The 22,707-nt window shown below is 40.9% G+C and overlaps 3 protein-coding genes across 5 annotated transcripts in view; 1 reads left to right on the forward strand and 2 right to left on the reverse strand.

Annotated features, from left to right (window-relative positions):
• Positions 1-22,707, reverse strand: part of gart (phosphoribosylglycinamide formyltransferase) — an 82,702-nt gene that overhangs the window by 59,053 nt on the left and 942 nt on the right. The gene's annotated exons all lie outside the window — the stretch shown is intronic.
• LOC115543690 (G2/M phase-specific E3 ubiquitin-protein ligase-like) lies at positions 1,110-4,068 on the reverse strand. The gene is made up of 5 exons (XM_030356156.1): positions 3,664-4,068; positions 3,308-3,486; positions 2,916-3,088; positions 1,812-2,026; positions 1,110-1,481 (listed from the first exon to the last, which is right to left on the reverse strand). Exons 1-5 carry the CDS (start codon positions 3,965-3,967, stop codon positions 1,216-1,218), a joined length of 1,137 nt encoding a protein of 378 aa, XP_030212016.1. The 5' UTR covers positions 3,968-4,068; the 3' UTR covers positions 1,110-1,215.
• LOC115543689 (uncharacterized) lies at positions 17,550-21,430 on the forward strand. The gene is made up of 6 exons (XM_030356155.1): positions 17,550-17,935; positions 18,494-18,934; positions 19,419-19,574; positions 19,721-19,932; positions 20,106-20,419; positions 20,512-21,430. Exons 1-6 carry the CDS (start codon positions 17,928-17,930, stop codon positions 20,728-20,730), a joined length of 1,350 nt encoding a protein of 449 aa, XP_030212015.1. The 5' UTR covers positions 17,550-17,927; the 3' UTR covers positions 20,731-21,430.

Raw genomic sequence — 22,707 nt, forward strand, 5'->3', positions numbered from 1 at the left:
ACGTGTGAAATGAACGTGTGGAGCTGCTACGCCGCCGCCGTGTGGAGAGGATATGCACGCCGCCGCCGTTGGGACTGGGGTTCGATTCCCATATATATATAATTTTTTTCTTCATTATTTTCTGGTATTAATATATCTAATGACTTGTTGATGAATAAGTTGATGACATTTTTATAAAAAACGTTCGTTTTTATGTGTTAAAAAGACAAACTGTTTTAAAACAGATCTCGCCAATTATTCGTGCAATCCACCGGGAGAGATTTATAAGACCACGGCTATATCCGGATGACTTTTTGCTGGAGAGATGGATTCTCACGCAAATCTTTAATATATTTAAATAGCCTTCTCCACAGTAGCGTGCAGTGAATACATTAACGCCTCGACATGTTTCGATTGGTAGTGATTTTCACCTCTTGATATTGATTTATTTTCATTTTGAAAGAAACGACACATCTCTCGCACATCTCAACGCCATCTCTCGTTCGGTTGTTTAGAACTGAAAATCCGGTTCCCAGGACAACATGACATTTTCACTTTCAAGCGGCCCGTTTCCCCATTTCGATCAGGGTTTCCATGATCCATAAATCACTTCTTTATAGGTTTGGCGTGGACGCGCACAACCCTGTGTTAACCAACCCTGTGTTGATTGAACTAATGCATAACCGGTGCCGTGGAACCGACAGCTCTGGTTTAGTTGGCACAGGCTCACTCAACCTAGAGTTCAGCGTTAACTCTGTTTGTTAAACGTCCGTTCGTGGAATACCCCCCAGGCCTATACCCCCTAGGCTATATTATTCACTTACCCTTTGTCAAAAGTTGTAGTTAATATATAAATCAATGTAACAATGTAAATGATCACAATGGAATTTCTTTGATGAAACAGAAAACATTTGTGAATTAACAACCGCATTTATCTGTGTTTCAAAGTAAATTTTAAGCATCAACCATACAAATGTTGAATTTGAGAAGGCAAGAAAGAAGAAAAACATTATCGGGCAGATAGAAGACTTAATTGTAGTCACTAGTTGTAAGCCAACATGTATTATTTTGGCAGACGGCCAAACAAAAGCTTTGATTGTAGTCATCCAATAAGGGTCTGGCAAAGCATAAAAACGTGGAACTGGAACATTGTTTATTTAAAGATGCAGAACATGCATAACAACATATTTAAAGATGCAAAACATGCAAAAAAAAAGTTTAAATAGCAGCAAAAAATTAGGCATAACCAAAACAGGGGGACTGGATGATTCCTGATATCATCGAATCAGAGAAGGATTCAAATGTGTTGTGTAGCGGCAACTTTAGAATCATAGCACAGGTGTTTGCTTCCGGGAAGACCGTGACAGTGTGCAAAAAGTTTATAGTTGGCTCTCCTGGGAATCCCAGGGGAGGAACTCTGTCTGCCCCAGTGACGAACATGAGGAGCTGGTTCAGCGTCACTCTGTTCTCCGTGTCCTCCACCACCAAAACAGCATCTCCAGCTGCAATGTAAAAGATAAGACTTCAGTCAATATAATTACTCAAGGCAAATGTTGGGATTTCTGTGACCTACATTTTTTATTGTGGACCAAAATGTCTGACGGGATAAAAGAAAGACAGAAGTCTGTACACCGCTAGGCTCCCTATGAACAACTCAGTTAAGAAGGCAATCTATCGGGCGTAGTGGATAGAGCGCGTACCATATTGGCTCCGGTGTTCGTTGCAGTGGGCGCAACGTTTGATGAAACTTAAACGTCCTCAGGCACAGTTGGTTGCCATGCCCTATTTCATCAATTCCCATTTTTCATTTCAAGTTACCAAAGTATGCATACCTTCAACATCGATGAGCCAGTCCCTCCAGTAGCCAACTGCCCGCTCCTCCTCTGACCTGCGTGAGCTCCCTCGAACCGAGTAGTTGACTGCAAACATATGCATCACCTGCTCTGCTGTCAGTGGGGCAGGGGGTCCACCTGAAAACAGCCTTCTAAAAGCAGTGCTCCCTACTGCCGCCTGCAGCACCCCCAAGCACTCCAAACCTTGCCGCAATCTTTGAAAGAAATTCCAAAAGATTGTATTAGTGACATTACTACTTGAATAGGAAAACAGTGCCTTTTTAGGTTTAAAACATTATTTTAAAAGATTAGGGTCGTGGAATAATTACATTTGGCATTGTTTTAACAAATCCCATGAAAACCTACCTTACTCAAAGTAACAAAGGAAAAATTAATGTCAGCAGTAGGGGAGCGATCTGGTAAGTGATCTCCTGTATAACACTGTTAAGACTGTGGCCGTAGTTTTTGCATTCTGTTGCGTTTGTGTGTGTGGCTTTGTGTTTCTTGTCGATCTCCTATGTAAATAGGAGTGTGCCATTCCTGGGTGGGGATTGGGCCACTCATTTCGGCCGGGGACGGTGATTGGCCGAGGCAGGAAACCCCAACAGGAATAAAAGGAGTCAAGATGGCCACCGTGGCAGCCAACACTTCCATCCTCCTCCAACAAGCCACATGTTTACTAAGTCCTGTATTTCAGTTTAGAAGTTTCTCTGTGAAATAGTAGGGTTGGGCTGCTATATCGGTGTGTATTGTTTTCTCTTGTTATTATTAGAAAGGGAGCTGAGTTGATTGTTGATTGTCCATTTTGTTTCAGATAGGGAAGTTTGGTTTGTTATTTTGGACTGGCCCCACTCTGAAGCCTACCTTACTTACGTTGATAATATTGTGTGAAAAAATCCTGTTTTCGGTTAAAACTGAATAACGTGTGTGCTCGTGGCTACTTGGGAGTTGGAGAAGGTGGGGGTTTTTCATGTTGCGTCCTAGGCCCCTAGAATGGGGCGTAACACCCTGCCTACCTGCTTGACCTGGTTTATGCAGTGCATTAAGCAGACACTTTTCATATTAAATGAATCTACATATTGGGCTAAAATGATAAACACTTACTGTTGGAGAGGGACATGTAGTCGGTTGTCCAAATAGAACTTTAGCGCAGACTCCACAACCTCATCCCTGTCTGTCATCGTTCTGATAACCGTCAGGGATCCCAATAGCGCCAGATTTGAGGCTGCACTGGCTATAGCAGCATGGACCTCCAGTATGGATGATGCCTGTTTGATCTGTAAGGAAAAGATAGTTATTGAGTCCTTAAGAAATAATGACACAACTCTATGACCATTAAGTTCCATCAAATGTGTTAAAATATATTAGACAACCAGTATGTTCAAATAACTTGACATATTTTTGAAGGTGGATCCATTAATGATCTGAACTGTGCAAGCAAATTATTATATGGTCTTCAAAAGGAGGAATATTTCTTTCATTCATTTGTAACTTGCCCTCAGGATCTGACTCCTCAGTTCCTCGTCATCGATCTCCATCACATCAACAGGGGGAGCTGGTTCCCCTGTGAGCTGGCAGAGCAGTCTCGCTGAAAAGACATGGGGCCCCACTCCTCCATGGACAATACAAATGGAGATCATCTTGCCAATGGTGACATAGGTCCCCCGGTTAAGTCCTGAAAGTACAAACAACATTTTAAATATTGTAGGAAAGTTTCAAAGTTTTTTAATGTACTGGTACCTGAGGTTGAAAACCAATATAACTTTGCTAGGATATCTTATTACCTTGTACATGTTTGGGCCATTTTTTTTATATACGTTTGTGTGTCTGCAATGTCCTGTCATCAACATACCAATGGAATCCAGGCTTAGGTGCTTGCTGTCTTCTGGTCCAACGAAGAATCTGGATGCCAGAATTGCCCTCATAAGAAGGGTTAGGAACTCCCTTGTTGGTCCCCCAGTGTCGACGGAACCTTCTCTGGACCCGTCTAGTGTGTCCATGAACACCACATCTATTTTACATGTCGGGTTAAATGCCCTCCTCTGTACTGTTCTAATTGCACTCTGCAAAATGTCTGACCTAACTACGTTAAAACAGTTTGCAGTTGGGGTCAGCTCGGCTACATTTGCACGTAGTGCCTGCAAGATATTTTTCATGCCTTGCAGGGAATCTGATCTGGGTGGAGAAGGGGATCTGGGTGGGGAAGGGGATCTCGGTGGAGAAGGGGATCTGGGTGGAGAAGGGGATCTGGGTTGTGGAGAGGAGCCGGGTGGAGAAGGGGATCTGGGTGGAGAAGGGGATCTGGGTTGTGGAGAGGAGCCGGGTGGAGAAGGGGATCTGGGTGGAGAAGGGGATCTGGGTTGTGGAGAGGAGCTGGGTGGAGAAGGGGATCTGGGTTGTGGAGAGGAGCCGGGTGGAGAAGGGGATCTGGGTTGTGGAGAGGAGCCGGGTGGAGAAGGGGATGCAGCCACCCTCGTTACTGCAATGGGTGAATGCTATAAACATAAAATAATAGTGTGTGGTCAGCAAAATCAGTCACATATATTTGAACAAACAAACCAACTACAGACACATGCAGCGTTGTATTTTTAGGTATATATACTGTATATGCTGTATATTACGGCTGTCAAACAATTAATAATTAATTAATCTGATTAATCACAGGGTAGCTGTGGATTAATCATGATTCATAATGATTAATCACCATTCAATATACAGCTCTGGAAAAAATTGAGACCACTGACCACTCCCTGACCACTCAAATGTTCAGTGTCTCGTTTTGCTATTTATCGGCATATGTTTGAGTAGAATGAACATTTTGGTTTTATACTATAAACTACCGAAAACATGTCTACCAAATTCGCATTAAGAATATAATCATTAAGAGCATTTCCATTAAGTAATGTAGAGATGAAGATTTAAGAAAAATCCAGACTGGTCTCTTAATGTTTAACAGAGCTGTATGCCCAAAACATTCAAATTTTCTCTATACATTGGTGTAGGAACCGAAAACAGAATAAAAGGGGGTGGATATATCACTCTATCTATAAATCAAGGAAAGACCTTGATTGGCCCTTCAGTATATACCTGGCCAGAGATTGACAGTCATTTTTCTCATTTGTCATTGCAATTTTTCTTTCTTTTTTTGATTTGTGTGTTGTATTTGTGCTACGATCACTGCCGAAAATCAAACAAAGCAGACAATGTTTCTCCTCCTGTTGCTCAAGGTCAGTATGGTTGTAATTACTATGGCTTTCTTCTTGTAGCACTTTAACTACCATTCCTATGCATTAGATTTAATTTGAATAACTCTTAGATCTCGCTTGCTTTACCGTTTGCTCTTCATCCTGGGTCAGGTCTACTTCTCCATCAGACAAGTCCTGTAAACATATCTAGAGTTAAAAAAATGCTGGACCTTGTTAACTGGGGTGCACACAGTTAAGTATACTTTCCAATCTGTTAACCCTTCAGAAGTTTTAGTGAATTAAATACATATGCCTTCTAATCATAAATGATGTATGTTGGCTATGGAGAGAAAATAATTTTGATTTACTGGATAAATTTGTCATCCTTACTATAAGGTGGTATCTAATTTACTATTTGCCAGTTTATTGTACTATTTCATTTACTGTATGTCACGGATAATAACAGCTTAGTTAAGTAAACTTACCAGCATTCCTTCATCCTCATCACTTGTCTGATTTGATGTTCCAGATGCATAAAGGGTGAGATTACACACAAAACAATAGTTATAATTTATTTGTATTGTGCACTTCAAATACATCACTAAGTGCATGACAATTTCTCATGTATGCTTTTGTGCAGAGAAAGGGAAAACACCATTAATTATTTTCTCTTGGAACTCACTCTCTATCTATCTAATCTATTTTGTACAACAACAGAAAAATTCAATAAAGAACAATACTTAACCTCAGGGCGAATATATAGAGCCGAACGACCCAACACTCCACTGGAACGTAATTGTTCAGGGGTTTTCTCCTCAAGGGAGATCAGGACCCTGTGGCGGTTAACTTTGCAGAACTGAAAGTTTCTCCTCTCCATTTGGGGGTAAACTGACTTTAAGTAGGCGACAAAGCCAGCAGCAGTCAGGCCCTTTGGAACCTGCCATGTTTTAACAGGTTCAGCTGAAAAACACATGAAAAACAACAACAAAGTCAAATGGATTCTGGTTTAATAATACAATGAGCCTTCATCTAATAGAACATGAAAGACTAATTTGTTTATTACCTTGCCGGCAGTTGAAAAGCAACTGATGATTCTGCAACAGGCAAATCCTCATGGACCATGTGCTCTGCTGCTGAATAGTCCTTAATGACACAAAAAAGAGAACAAGCACACAACATAGTACAGTTCAAATCTTGTTTTTAAAAAGAACACATTTCATGTGATATTAATCATAATCAGTCCTTTGATTCTTCACTGTATTATAATAATTAGGGCTGTCAAATTAATGTGTTAATTTAGATTAATAATGATTTGACCTGTTGTTGGACTTTCTGTCCTGTGAAACCTACACATGTTCTAGTGTGGTACCGAGATGGTTGGCGGATAGACACAAGGGGAAAGAGAAATATTGTTGTTGTTTTTTGTGGAGGTGAGGTGTAAGAGTAGCCTTGATAACCTTGTTAGTTAAACCTTGTTAGCTATTTCATTTGCATTACCTCAGGAACCTCTGCACATTGGCACATTTACATTTATACTCAAAGTCATATTTTTTTTTTAATAGACAAGTCACTAAAAAACATTGTAGAGAGTTACATGTAGTATAGTATGTTATCTTTATTCTAATAGTTTAATTATATTTTATTTCAAATTGGTACATTTATTGTATGCATACTCTTGTAGCACTCTCTTTTCCCACTGTACTGCTGGTCACTGCGAATTTCTCCTAAGGGGGATTAATAAAGGAATATCTTATCTTATCAAAAAAATGAATGTTTGCTGACATTTCCAAAGAATTGGTTCACTGGGCACCGGTTCTGAATAGGAACCGGCGCTCGATTCTCATCCCTAATGACCTCTCTTATGTTTTCTGTGACGTTGTAATCTATCTTGAGCAAAAAATAATATGTAGATCACATTTTTACTCACGTCCTGCTGGAGTCGGTCCCCATTGTTCCAATGCTACAGAACATAACAAAGATGTAGATTAACATAAATATGACAGGTTATGTATGAAAAGTTGTGTTAAAAGAGATGTACTGTATAAATATACATGGCTGTGTAAATGTTATCAAGCAAAACATTTTATTTTTGTATTCTTCTTAAGGGTGGAGTCAGCTATTGTGGAGAACGTTTCTTGTGAAGATCACTTTGTCAGAATCTGTGAATATCTCCTCATGAGCCGCTACCTGTCCTTACTGTGTGTGTGCTAAACAAAACAACATTGTTATTACGACACCTTGGCTCTGTAAACTTGCATGTTAACAGGCATGTTGCCAGCTATGGTGGGCCCCTTTGTTTACATACCCTTTGTCTACATACAAGTTTACAGAGCCTTGGCTGTGTATTAACAACATTAGATTTTCTTGGTCACAGCAGTCAACACTATCAGAGTGCATAATAATAAGAACCACCAACCAAGATGATTGATAGTCATTTAATCAACTATACGTAGGAAAAGTTTAGCTTTGGCTCACATATGCTCACTAAAAAAAATCTGTACTGGAACTGAAAAAGTAACGGAATAGTGACATTTGCTTACCTGCTGGTGCAGTTCTGCAGGTGGCTCTGCAAAAGATGCAACGGAACTGCAGAGTTACACCTGCAGCACATCTCCTGAGGGTAGAGATGCCCCACGTCGTCCTCCTTAAATGTAATGTACAGAAATGATGGTGTATCACAGCTAAATTTAACATGTAAACAAAAGAGAGATTATAAGGTATTTCTTACATTTTCAACCTCCTTTAAAGTGATGTTATGCTGCATGGGGACTATATAGGCCACTGCCTTATTTAGGCTGCTGTTGTTTTTCAGAAAGCTCACTGTATAGCCCCCTGCAGGCATAGGAATGTCAATCAGATCCCTGCTGCGGCAGCTCCTCATGATCTTGAATCCTCCCGCTAGTTTTAGGGGTGGAAAAACATCTTCTAAGACTGCAATGAATTGCCCAGATGTGCATCGCACATCTGGGAAGATGACTTGTTTTGTTCCAAGGCCAGCTGCCTGGAGGCTGGAGGTCTCCTCTACCGTTGGAATTTGAATTTGGACTGTAGAGGCACAACAAAAAAACCTATGCCCCCATGGTTGTGCAAAATCTTTTTTCTTTTTTTTGTAGGGCTGAAAAAGCCTTCCAAGACCCGCCCTAACAGTGTCAGGGCGGTTGAGTTGATGAAGGGAGGGGAATGAGGGGAAGGCAGGTGGGGTGGCTTGAGGCAGGGAGGGGAAGGCAGGTGGGTAGGCTTGAGGCAGGGAGGGGAAGGCAGGTGGGGTGGCTTGAGGCAGGGAGGGGAAGGCAGGTGGGTAGGCTTGAGGCAGGGAGGGGAAGGCAGGTGGGTTGGCTTGAGGCAGGGAGGGGAAGGCAGGTGGGGTGGCTTGAGGCAGTGAGGGGAAGGCAGGTGGGGTGGCTTGAGGCAGTGAGGGGAAGGCAGGTGGGGTGGCTTGAGGCAGTGAGGGGAAGGCAGGTGGGGTGGCTTGAGGCAGGGAGGGGAAGGCAGGTGGGGTGGCCTGAGGCAGGGAGGGGGCAGGAGGTGGTCCATACTGCTGCAGGAGCTGGCTCAGCTCCGCCATCAATGTTCTCGCCCTGTTTTGAAGAAAATAAAACGGCGGGACCCACATTAAATATTTGTAGTTAATTTTTTAGTTATATATTAATAGGTTTTATTAATGCACACCACTGACAAAGAAAAAAAAAAAAAGACTGTGGGGGTTCCCGACTGATCGAATCATCGACTTTCAGGTGGCAGCCCTAATGTGCACGCAAAATACTTTTGCATCATGGGGTATGCTTTTTAACTGGTAATATCTTTTCTAAATAAATACATGATCTCATGATAGCAGCTAGTAGCCTGACATCTTTATTGGCATATTTAACCTTTATATTTATATCAATAATATATATTGATATATATATATTTACATTTAACCAGTGCATTCTTTAAAAAGTCACACTCAATTTTTTTTTTTACTTCAGCCCTTCCTAGCCATAACATAGGCCTATTCATCTAAATGTAAAATGGTTAAAACTTCTGAAGTTATTGAGCCAAAAAGTTACGGAATAAGATGAAAAACTTTAATAATGATATGAATTGCAATAGTGTAAATTACGACGGAGTAGTAGGGCCACACATGAAGAAAATAAATATTTTTGCCGTGACGAGATTAAAGTCGACACGTCGACTTTAAACTCGAAATGTCGAGAATAAAATTGTAATGTCATGTCGACCATAATCTCGACATTTCGAGATTAAACTCGAAATGTCGAGAATAAAGTTGAAATATTATGTCGACTTTAATCTCGATTGGTCGATTTTAAAGTAAACTCGAAATGTTGAGGATAGTTGAGGCCCTGTGCAGGTCCCGCTCCACAGGGCCTGCACTGAATCCAATGGATGTGTGGATAACTTGGTAAAATTGTATTTCAGAATCGGGTTTAACAATAAAGAGATCCTCGCTGTTTTAGGGCAGAGCCAGTGTGGTGATTAGTGTTGAAAAGCTGAAAAAGTTGTGCGGAAAAATGCGTCTGTTCAGCAGGGGGCCCTGAACAGACGTGTTAATTTACTAGTCGATGTGTCAAAAATATTTTTTTCTTTAATACTCCGTCGTAGTAAATGCTGACTCACCATTCAAAGTCAATTTTATAATATATAGGACAAACTTACCGCTGATCTGAATCTTGTGAATCCGCCATTGCCGTCAATTGCGTGCAGTGCAACAGTCAATGTGAACCTATAAGATGTCTATGATGTGAACGGTCATGTGGGGGGAGGGGGGGGATGCTTCCTTCCTGCAGGCCTACTCATCTGCATAGATGTATTTACAGTAGCCTATCTCCGATTACGAGCACAACATTTTTAATTGTGAATTGGAAATTGCTGCTGTAACAAAAATGAGCTCTGCAGTAGATACGATACAAATCCTAAATGGAGAAAAAACTTTGTATCGTCCATTGAGGTTTTTTTATTTACGACCAGAGCACTTGAATGCGACAAGTCGTAATAACGGGAGCGTGTCTTCCCCGGGTCCTATGTTCCCCGGGTCCTATGTTCCCCTCTTTGTATGAGACTGGGGAACATAGGACCCTTTTTTTTAAAAAAGGGTCCTATGTTCCCCGCTTTTCCCAAAAAGGGTCCTATGTTCCCCGATGTAACTGTCTCAGAGACAGTCTGGACATTACAGAGATTTAAATATGTATTTAACTTAATTGTTTAATTCATGATTTTGTTATTTGTTGAATTCATGATTTTATTATTTGGTTAAAAATGATTGAAGTTGTACTGTTAAAAATAGATATTGTGTCATTGCTTTGTGTTAAGTTTGTTTAAATATCTATCCCAGGGAATTATGGGAAAACGCGCCATCAGAGATATAAAACCAGTCACGGACTCATGGGTTTCAGAAGAAGATGGACTCTGTATTAGGTTTATGGCGCTAACGTTGTCACAGCGTTTTTTCTGTTTATTAAAGTTTACTGTTTTTCAGAGAGAGTTTAAAAGAAAATAAATATTCAAAAAGACATCAGTCAACCCAGTCTCACCAATATGCGTACAGATCGCACGGTTTGACACTTTCAAAATGCGTACAGCACATACGCCAAATGACCTTTTCGCGTGCATACGCAAAACCCAGCATTAACTGAATGGGAAATGCAATATTTTAGGACAGATTCACCATTAAACGTGTTTCTAATGACATTTCTAGCGAGAAATATACTTTTTCCTTGAATAATCTTCAGTCAGTGAATGTGTATGATCTTTATTAATCTTTATTATCTGAATGGGAAATGCAATATTTTAGGACCGATTCACCGTTAAACGTGTTTCCAATAAAATTTCTAGCGAGAAATCTACTTTTTACTTGCATAATCTTCAGTCAGTGATTGTGTCTGATCTTTAGTTTTATAGTTATTAGGAAGATTTTATCGGCTCGCATGTTTCAACGACGTCAGGTTGTTAGGGACGCTGCTTTCGCTAAACTATCAGCTCACGTGTTTCCTGCGTTTGTGTTATTAAACCGTTACTTTATGTAACTTTTAATGATATCATCTTGTTAGAAACACGTATATCTGAGAGAGCCAACCCAGTTGCCAAAAGCATACGTTGACGGTGTACGTTTTCGTGAACACTGGATTACGTCGCATTTCAACATAAAATAGTGTTTTATACACACACACACACACACACACACACACACACACACACACACACACACACACACACACACACACACACACACACACACACACACACACACACACACACACACACAATGCATTTCGCTGCTAAATAAATAAATAAATACTAAGGCAGAATAAAGAATAAATTCATTCATCATCATTCAACTTGAACATGTGTTATTACAGTATAGAGTGGTGGAGGGATGACGTATGTTGGCCAACCCGGAAGTGAGCGTCGCCCTGGGTTCCCTTGACAAAAAGCCAACGGGTTTTTCCATTGGATTTTGGATTATTGCAGAAAAATTTGCATCTTTGAAGCACCTCCTCAAAAACTGAAAATAAATAAAAATGACCGTGCTCCAAAGAACGAAATGTAAACCAATGCATTCTGAATGGGAGTGTTTCTCCGATTTTTCCATGCTACACAGAACAAAATGTAAACCCATGCAAAAAAAGACTTCATGGTCATAATAATTTAAATATCATTATTCTCCTCAGTGTGTAGGGTGGTATTCTATTTTTTTCAACGGGGCTGCATCCAGTCACTTGACCGTTATGGTTGCTATGGTGGTTGCTATCGATCGCCCCCTCTAATCTTTACATGGCTCTAAAAATCACGCAGCAAAGGAGCTGCCCTCAATTGTGTGTTTTTTGTCGTAAACTAGGGTCCGATGGTTAAAAAAGAGACAGATATTCCAAGGTATCCTTAAAAGGCAGCTTGGATGGGTTTTTTCTGCAGTTTAGTCTTCTTCTATAACCTATTTTCTAAAGCAAAACACCAAGCTCATTGATTAAACGAGGCAGGGTTATTTGAAACAATTTATTCAATAAATATTTGTGAGAGGTCATTCCTTCTCCTGAGTTTGCTTCCTATTTATGTCTAGTGTACAACCCTACTGTCCACAAGCATCACCCCCCCCTCCCCATATGGATTTGGAGAATTGTTGCCACGTCCCAGTGGTGGAGGTATCATATATATGAAAGACGGCATTCAATTATACTACAATGATCAATTAGGAGGCCGAAGCCCTAAAGGAAGTGATGCAATAGGTGACTGGGTCGACAACATTTAAGTAAGCTGAACCTTGAGGTCTATTATACATCAAAGGGGGTCTCAAAGGACGCATACGCTTCAACCTGTGGCTCCAGCCCTACAGGAAATGACTCAGCAAGTGCTCCATCTCGTTGCACCTGCACCCAGCGGCTCGCTTGCAAGATTTTGGCCTGAAGTTCTTCCCAGACCTATACCCTAGCCATCCAACATGCATATCTGAGAATCAGGCGTCTCTTTAATAATGACAACAATTTAGGAGAGAAATGAACATTCACTTTTTGTTGTCTCATAAGCAGCGTGGTGCCGGCTCCTTTGGACCTTTTGACCCCAGACTTCAAAAACTTGGCCACAGGCCAGCTGTGTCTACACATCTTAAAGCCCATGGTGCAGGTTAACCGGAAGTTTCAATTAATGGGTACATAAAGCACTCAAAATATGTATATAAAGTTAGAAATGTCTCCAAAATGATGTTAAAGTCCAGTTTTTGTCGTTTTTGGTTAGTAACGGTTATTTTTTACGCAATTCGGCGATGATGTCACATGAGCAGTGTTGTATAGTAGCGAAGTAGAAATACTTCGTTACTGTACTTAAGTAGTTTTTTTGGATATTTGTACTTTACTTTACTACTTATATTTCTCTGTACTTTTACTTTTACTTCGCTACATTTTGCGAAGAAAACGGATACTTTTACTCCGCTACATTTCGCTTGAAACCTTCGTTACTCGTTACAAAATCAACTCATCTTTAGAAAAAAAAAAAAGAATCATGAGTGATATGAGAATAACGTCGGGGACTGTGGTAGAACACAGACTGCGAGCCTGTTTGGCGAATCAGCTGTCCCAGCGCACGTTCGCAAAGCCCCCTTGCTTAGTTACTGTTGCTACGTCGATCAAAACTCCTACGACTGTCAACACACAAATGCATGGCTAGGACGAGGGCAAGGGCTATCAAAATTCTACTATTTGTATCAGGCTGGTTTGTACACTCAGTATTACAACACTATCTTATACACTTCACACTCTACTTGCTGCTGACTGAGCACAGTAGATCAATACGCCGCTTGTATCGTTTTCTATCACATACATTTCAAACATGAGGTCCGTTGTAAAAATAAACCAAGGAGTGCATGTTTGATCGATCGTCATTAAAGCTGACTTGATACGAATGTAACAACGTTGTTAAACTAGTGAGATCAGATCCAGCCTTGTTTGGTTGCTATAGAAACGCGTTACCTACAGTTGAGCTAACGTTATTCACCGAAGTTCTAAAGGGAACTACTTTTCGAGGGAGATGAACTTAAGCAGAGCATACATTTAATAAGCATGCAATACGAATAAGAAAAAGGCTAATTATTAAAGTATTTGAATTGTTTTATTATGTTGGCCGGCGCGAAGTAGAATAAACGGAATAATCACCTCAAGGCAGGGCAATAAACAGTTTGATATGCCCGGCTCGCGGAAGGTTACCGCCCTCGACTTCGTCTCGGGCGGTAAGCCGTCCACGAGCCGGGCATATCAAACTGTTTATTGCCCGGCCTCTCGGTGATTATTCCTTACTTATTCTCAAAATTCTGACCCTTTGCTTTTTTATTAACAGCGGTTACTTGTACTTTTACTTTCAGTACTTAAGTACATTTAATATCAGAAAAGTACTTTTGATACTTAAGTACAGTAAAGATCAGATACTTTAATACTTTTACTTAAGTACTATTCTAAAAGGTGACTTTTACTTTTACTTAAGTAATTTTCCAGTAAGGTATCTGTACTTTTACTTAAGTATGGCTTTTGAGTACTTTATACACCACTGCACATGAGGTAGACGCATACTAGCACTAGCACTATGGCGTCTGACGGGGATGAGACAGTGATTATGTTGATTATGTCGATCTAGAAATAGAAGGCATATTATGCGTTCTATTTCTTCTAAATATGGGCTAGCTTGACAGTCCCACCTGTGAACCCCTAGTGTTTATTTCTAAGCTTTAACCTCTTTCTCCGGTGAAAACGTTGTTTGCATCAGGCCTCTCTTTAATAATGACTAAAAGTTATCAGAGAAATACACATTAACTTTTGTCTCATAAGCGGGGTGGTGCCGTCTCCTTTTGACCTTTTGACCCCAGACTTCTGGGGGAATAGCTGAATCAATTCATTAGTCAATCAGAAGCATGTAAATATCTTCCCGGTGGTGTAAGAGGATGAACAAGGTGTCCTTCAACATCTACGCTTCCAGGCGATTGCAACGGTGCCACACATGAGCATATTCGAACATGTTTAATGGTAGTAATTAGCTGTCGAAATTGGAGGCCTTAATCAATAAGGAGCAGCTATTGATTTGCTTCCCGATATAAATTTGTGACAAATGACATGTTATTTAGCATCTACACATTGAGCTGAGTCCAATGACACCAAGCATGACACTCTGTGGGCAAATTGTAACATGTATTTTACATGGTACACCTATGGTCTAGGTCTCTAGGACATGATCTCGGTGTGGCAAGAGGGCGAGCTTGATCTCATTGGAGTCAGCTCAACGTGTAGATGCTAAATAACATGTAATTTGTCAAAAATCTCCATCGGGAAGCAAATCTATAAATGGTCATTATTGATAAAGGCCTCCAAAATCGACAGCTAATTACTACCCCGAAACGTATTCAAATATGATCATAGGTGGCACTGTTGCAATCGCCTCGAAACGTAGATGTCAAAGGACACCTTGTTTGCCCCGTTACGCCTCCGGGAAGATATTTTCATACTTCTAATGGATTGATTCATATTTTAAGGTTCTCGGAGTGAGACTTTAAGCGGCTGCAGCAGAAGTGTTGAGACGAAAGGTGATATAAAGACATTTATAGAATATTCCCATTCACATTATGATTCTTTGTCATAACATCCGACCAAACATCCTTTACATTCACCGAGCGAAGATTATGAAAGTCCAGGCCCCCCCTTCCTGCACTCGGGGTCCGACTGGGCCAAGTTTCGGGAAGGAAGGGCCCCCCCTTCCTGCTCTCGGGGTCCGACCGGGCCAAGTTTCGGTGCGGGGGTCCCAGTTAGGCCCTAGAATAAGGTATTCAAATTTCAGGGCGGTAGGACCTTCCTATCTCAAAAACTGTTTTTCCACCACATCCGCCTTAATGAGTGCCCTTATAGTCCCCTTCTGCCCGTCTGGTGCCCTTTTAGTGCCCCCTTTAGTACCCTGATAGTGCCCTTCTGCCCATCTGGTGTCCTTCTAGTGCCCTGTTAGTCCCCTTCTGCCCCTCTGGTCCTTCAAGTGCCCCTCTGCCCATCTGGTGCCTTTCTAGTACCCTGATAGTGCCCTTCTAGTAACCTGATAGTGCCCTTCTAGAACCCTGATAGTGCCCTTCTAGAACCCTGATAGTTCCCTTCTAGAACCCTGATAATGCCCTTCTGCCTGTCTGGTCCTTCTAGTCCCCTTCTAGTGCCTTTCTAGTACCCTAATAGTACCCTTCAGCCGTCTGGTCTTTCTATTGCCCTTCCAGTGCCCTACCAATGCCCTTCTAGTGCCTTTCTAGTGCCCTGATAGTGCCCTTCTACTCGTCTGGTCCTTATTCAATTCAATTCAATTCAAAGTGTTTATTGTCATATGCATAAATGAGACGTTCTCAGTTGTGCAGTGAAATTCTTCCTTTGTTTCCACAGACTGAATGCCAAGATTTGTTTTACAAGATAGATAGAACAAATAATACATTTAAGTTAAAATAAATAAATAAATAAATAAATAAATAAATAAATAAATAAATAAATAAATAAATAAATAAAAAATAAAAATAGTGCCCTTCTTGTGCCCTGATAGTGCTCTTCTGCCGTCCGATGCCCTTCTAGTGCCCTTCTGCCAGTATGGTGCCCCCATGTTTGAAAAAGTGTGCTAAAGTGCCCTCTATGGTGGTGAAAATTAGAGAAAGTGCCTTATTGGCTGCCCTTTACACGTGACCAAAAATTAAGGAGTGCCCTAGGTTGCCCCTGATGATGATGTGCCCTCTGGAGCAAGAATATGGCAAACCGAAAAAAACATTTTGTGGTTATCCATTGAGGTGCAGACGTTCCTCTCTTTGGTAGCTGACGAACGGGGAATGCGAGGCGTTGCTTTCATGTGGCGTCGCCATGACAAACAGCTACATCGAGTGGTACTTAAATCTCCACTGGATAACGGAGCAAAAAGCGGATAAGAGTCAGTACCCATAGTGGAAAAGCGCAATTAGATGCCAAGTTAGAAAAACGCAATATTTTCAGTTTGCATAATCCGTTCAAAATGTATATACATTTTTTGAGCGTTCAAGATCATTCAAGTGTAGGTTTTTTCATGCAAGAGAGACGATAATGGTCAGCTATCACCTCAACCTGAAGGAAAACTTCCTTAAATGTTTCCGTAGCTGGCTTTCAGCGGTCAAAGACTGTATGGTAGCGGCACATTGAATTTTCTCCGGTCAAATTTAAATGTTAGTAAAGATGAAATCAGTAAGGCATCCTCCTTTCTTTGGCCAAAATGGAAAGTGCACAATGATGTGAACAACTCATTTTGGTGTTTATAAAGTCGCTAGAATAAGGGAAAACAGTGTCTTTGAAGCTATTTTTTTTCTGAGATCCCCCAGACCTCCCGTTTAAATTATGAGCCCAACTATTCTTTTAAGTGCTACATGGAGATGTAACAAGTGCCCCGAATGGGACCTTCAAGGCAGCGCTTGCTAAGGTTAGGGGATAGGACCTTCCAGGCAGCGCTGTCTTTAAGGCTCCATTGGGGGAACCAAATACCATCAAGTTAGAAAAGCCACTGTGTCCGCTGGTGGGGCCCCTTGTTGTCCAGAATGTGCCCTTTTTATTTTTTCGCCCCTGCCCTTCAAACAGGCTGAGTCCTCCACTGTATCATATAAAGAGCTACGGGAGTCGTAAACGGCAACAATCACTTTCTCTTCCATGCTGCAGTTCACCCCGGATATCTAACTGATTTGTTTTGTCTTGTTTTTGTTTTATTTATTTTTTATTTTTTATGTTTATTTATTTCCAGAATGTCTTGTTTTTTAAACGATTTATGATGACTATATGCTCTGTAAGGTGACCTTGGGTGTCTTGAAAGGCGCCTCTAAATTAAATGTATTATTATTATTATTATTATTATTATTATTATTACTGCACTGAGTTGGCCGGTTGAACGCTGATTGGCTGTTACGTTACACATGTCACTCAGTGGCCACGCTGTTGAACGCCGATTGGCTGTCATCACGCGAATATCGCGTCAAAATTTAAATATTTTTAAAGATTGATAGATTGCGGGGAAAATAGGACCCATTTTTCCCAGAAAAGGGTCCTATGTTCCCTGCTTTTCCGAAAAGGGTCCTATGCTCCCCGGTATGTATGGCTACAGGGAAAAATAGGACCCTTCTTGGGAAAAACGGCGAACATAGGACCTATTTTTTTTTAAAAAAGGGTCCTAACATAGAACCCGGGGAACATAGGACCCGGCGGGGAACATAGGGATGACCCCGTAATAACGACTGCACAAATGGGAATACCCTTACTTCCACGGAGCACATGAAGCGAATGCTTCTAAAACAGTGTGTTTGACGGGCCTTTATTATGCAGTAATAAAGGCCCTTTAAAATAAACAACTAAATTTGCTGTTGCCTACGTTGCGTGGCGGTGTGACTAGCCTACTTGGAACAGACTTGGAAGCATTGGAAGGCATCGACAAAATGGCCGGGTGAGTTTCAGACCGAGTTTGTTAGCCGCGGGACGAAAACGGTAGTCTCCCGGCAATATCGGGAGTGTCCCGGGAAAATCGGGAGGGTTGGCAAATATGACATCAGCTGCTGATGTCACCCTAGTAGGTGGAAGACGTATCTTAAAACTGGATGGATGGATGATCTACTGTCTTGTTTGCACTTGGTTGGCCTATTCAATTCAGTGTGTCCTAGAACTGGAGGTGCTACAACTGCTGGCTTTGGTAGGCTACTGCAGCTAGTTAGCATCTATCTATTATAGGCTATTTAGCCTATTATTGTAAGGGTGGGTTCATATCATAGGCGTAGCCTATTATAAGGACACCGGGGAAATGTCCCAAAGATATCCATTGAAAAGCTGCTCATTGGCGCACGGTTGCATTGGTACATGGACCTATTAAAAGGACACCGGATTGAAACATGGCGTCCTTTACATTTCTATGGAATGGGATGCACAGACATTTTCAACTCTTGCAAATCAGTAGAAAGAATAAAAATAATAAAGTAATGCTGGCTAATGTCATGATTTATTTTTTCAGCCTGGCCCACATCGCAGATGCTATAGATGAAATCCTGAGGACTGAAGTTGGGACCGATCACCTTCTCCTATTTCTCGAAAACATTAGCCATGTGCTGACAATTGAAGCAGCCGAAGGGGATTTGCCCGATGAGCAACGGGTCTGTCAGCTTTTATCCATGGCCATTCATGAGCTCGATGGAGCACGTATGCAAGCCATGTCAAGGGAGCAGCTGCTTTATCTCCTGGAGAGCCACTTCAAAGTTGGAGACATTGCGAAACAGCTTGGAGTAAGCAAGCGGACCATTCGAAGGAGGATGACTGAATATGGTCTGTCTGTGAGACAGACATATTCAAACATTACAGATGAAGAACTCTGCAGAGTTATATTCCAGTTCATCTCAAATTGCCCAAATGCAGGTATAAGGACTGTGACTGGACATCTGAATTCTCTGGGAATAAGGTGAGGACACGTATTGTTGAACTCATTCAACATTCATCCGACATGCTTATGTAAATGTGCTCACAAATCAAATAATTGATGCAACCTCATTGAAAAAGAGACTATTACAGGACAATTGATTGGAAGGTAAACACAATAGGCTACTACCTTGTAGAGCCCGATCCATTAATATGCCGGCCGATTTTAGTTTATCTCAGAATAATCGTCATCGGCCAAAATTTTTTTTTATCAAGCAATAGTGTTTCGTGAAATGCATTGCTGCCATGGATGTAGCATAATGAATAGCATTAATGCTATAGCCTACTTACAGCAGCAGCAGGTGTGTTGTAATACATTTGATTCATTTACACTACATTGAGAGTTAGTTCCCCCTGCAACCAATAGAAGAGGCATTGGTCATCTCTTGACTGTTATTGATTTGCAAATTATATAATAAAGTACACTTTGTAAACTGCTATGTAAACAAGTATCTGTCCTCCTCAAGAGTCACACAGCACAGGGTTCGTCAGGGTCTGAAAGCTGTTGATCCGGTTGGTAATTTTCTCCGTGGGCTTCAGTTAAACACGGTTCCAAGGGTTCCATACAGCGTTCCGGGTCCTCTCTCCCTGTGGCACATTGATGGGAATCATAAACTGATACGGTATGACCTTTAATGAGGCATTTTACAAATATTATTTATTAATTTATTTATTATTAATTTATTATTGTGGTTTTGCAAGAATGTAGTGCCAACATTGTATTACCCATATTCCCACATCAGATAAGTGTTTTCGTAACTCTTCACAGGTGGAAAATTGTAATACATGGAGGTATTGATGGATACAGCCGGCGGATTATGTTTCTCAGTGCCAATACCAACAACAGGGCTTCCACTGTACTCCAGTGTTTTCTGACTGCTGTCGCTGAACATGGTTTGCCACAACGCGTACGAAGTGACAAGGGAGGAGAAAATGTTGAGGTGGCCAGGTTCATGCTTGAACATCCAGAACGGGGCCCTGGTAGGAATTTATTTCATACTGGTTGTATACTTGTGATTTCGTTGAAACATTTATATAAAGCTGTTTAATCAATAATGCAGGGACAAACAAATGATGAAACTTTACCGTGACAAAACAAACCCCAAAAAGTATTTTTCTCTTTCTTGCCCATCCGTCCAACTGATATAAATCAGACAGACGTAGCCACATCACAGGGAAGAGTGTCCACAATCAGAGGATTGAAAGGCTGTGGCGTGATGTGTGGGTCATGGTGGTGTCAAACTACTACCACACCTTCAGGTACCTGGAAGAGGTTGGATTGTTGAATCCCGATGAAGATAGCCACATCATCTGTCTCCACTACATCTTCCTACCAAGACTGAACTGGCATCTGAGGGAGTTCATCAGGATGTGGGACAGGCATCCCCTTTCAACAGAGGGAAACAGGTCCCCACAACAACTATGGGTGGCTGGCTTGCTTTTGGAGCCACAACAGGATCTTCATCTGGTAACACTGATTTCATTGTAAAACACCTGATCATAAAAAACAAACATATCCAATATTACGATTCTTACAACATGTGGTCCATATTTCCACAGGCTGATGCTACAAACTGGGGCATTGACTGGGAAGGACCTGTTGCAGAACCTGACCCAGTGGCTGTGGTTCAGGTTTTACCAGTCCATTCAGACCTGCAGCAGACAATTGAGGAGCATTTAAGGGGTACGATTGATCCATACATGACCAGTGACGTCTTCGGCATGGACCTTTACTGGCAAGCTTTGTCACTTGTTGCACAGCTTCACTTACCGGACTAGTTCTGCTATTTTGTGCCATAAGTGAGCAAACTATTTATGTGACAGTTTGGGTTGATGCATCCAATTTGGGGTTGGCTCATTTATGCATTTGCAAAAAAAAAAGAAGCCTTTTTTATATTTCCAGTTTTATAAATGCATTGTCTTATTATTGTTTGGTATTTGTGAAAAATAAATGACATCAAATAACTGTTCAAGTTCTTCATTTTTAAATAATAGAAACTAGAAAATAATTACATTAATATTCTCAGCCCTCGTGTCGTTCATATATGCCACCGAAACACTGTGAATGTATCACACTTGAATAATGAAAGTCAGAGTGCTTTGAAGAGTTTCTCTTTACTTACATTTCTGCAAATATACACGGACAAAGACGACACATTAATAACGACACTTTTTTGATAAACATTCATGTCAGTACTGAACTACAAAGTGTTAAGGTTTCAGAGGACAGAAAGGTCAAATCCACCCTGTGGTACTACACAAATCAATACTATGCCTGTGTAAAAATAAGTGGAGCACAATGTATACTGCACAATGAAATCAAACAACAAGAAAAAATGACTTAAACAATTAATGGCAAAAATAATGACTAGACAATACAATTATGTAAGTTTCTGTAGGGGTGTACTTGTCTAAAATACACTTCTCACATGAATATGCTCAACATTCAGAATTAATTATGCACTTATACACTCTGGCCCCTAGAGTAATTCCTCTCTATTTTGCCAGTCTTCTCCTTGCCTCCTGTCTTTCATTTTTGTGGTAGCGCTGGGTGGTGTAAGGGACATCAGAGACGCTTCTGCAGGTTTAGAACCGGAACCACAGGAACCAGAATCTGGGAGGCAGGCAGGAGAAGTGGAGGTGTGGGCAAGTGGTTGAAGAGCTGGTTTGGTTGACTGGAGAGGAAGCTCAGGAGCAGGCCTCAGAACAGAAGATGGAGCCTCTATGGGCTCGCGACAGTTCTCCCTGTGCAGTGCCTAAAAGTATTACCTTTTTTGTATAACAAAGCATAATATCAGATGACAACATGGCTACACAGGAAATGGCACAGATACTAGGTTATTACTGGCTGGGTAAAGTGTTTATAAACTCAACATCTTGTGATTGTCGCAGTATTTATCACTTGGAGCCGGGTGGTGCTTTTCTCCATCACCATGATATTAATAATAATGACTTGCCGGATGTGGGGGTATGGCTCAAACAATGGTGCCTGACTCCACATACGCGCCTTGATCCACAGTACTGCTCGTAGAGTTGGATGAAAAGTGCCTCAAACACACGATTGCAGTCAGGTCACTGTGCTGGGCTTCTCCCTCCTGCAAAGTATTTGCAAAGGTATTGAGTAGCATTAGTGTAGTACAAGACATGATGTAATGGCTTGCCTTGCAGTATTGTCATGCTTGCTCAGAGTATTCATTTAGAATATATTTGTTTGTGAATGTGAGCTTAATTCAAATTGTATTCATGATTGTAATCATATACTCGTGAAAATCTGTTTATTCTTGGTATTGTACGGATAATAAATTGTTGTGTTGGTAGATCTATAGTCTCCTGTGTGTACAAGGAAATATGAAAACAGGCAAGAGAGGAGATTTAACGCTGGTTATGTTGGCTGCCATTGTCATCTCCTTTATTTTACACCACATCAGATATTCTTAGCATTGTTATCTCAATCAATGAATAATCTACACAATTTCTTCTGTATGACTCTGATTAAATAAACCCAATAACCAATAACCAAAATAAACCTTCAAATCAAATTCATTTATCTAATTACATTAATATAAATATTAAGTATAAATGTGACTCTTAACAGATATACTGTAGTAAAAGATAACACTTTCAGTGGTGTTTAATGCCAAGTCTGTAGACCTACCCATTTTAATTACAGTAAATTACCCAAACAAATTAGCAATTCATTATCTCAACTAAAACAATAATAGGTCTACTTTGAGAGTGAATAACCGTATCAAAACA

Source organism: Gadus morhua, chromosome 5 (genome assembly GCF_902167405.1).
Source record: "Gadus morhua chromosome 5, gadMor3.0, whole genome shotgun sequence".
In the NCBI taxonomy this organism is placed as follows: Eukaryota; Metazoa; Chordata; class Actinopteri; order Gadiformes; family Gadidae; genus Gadus; species Gadus morhua.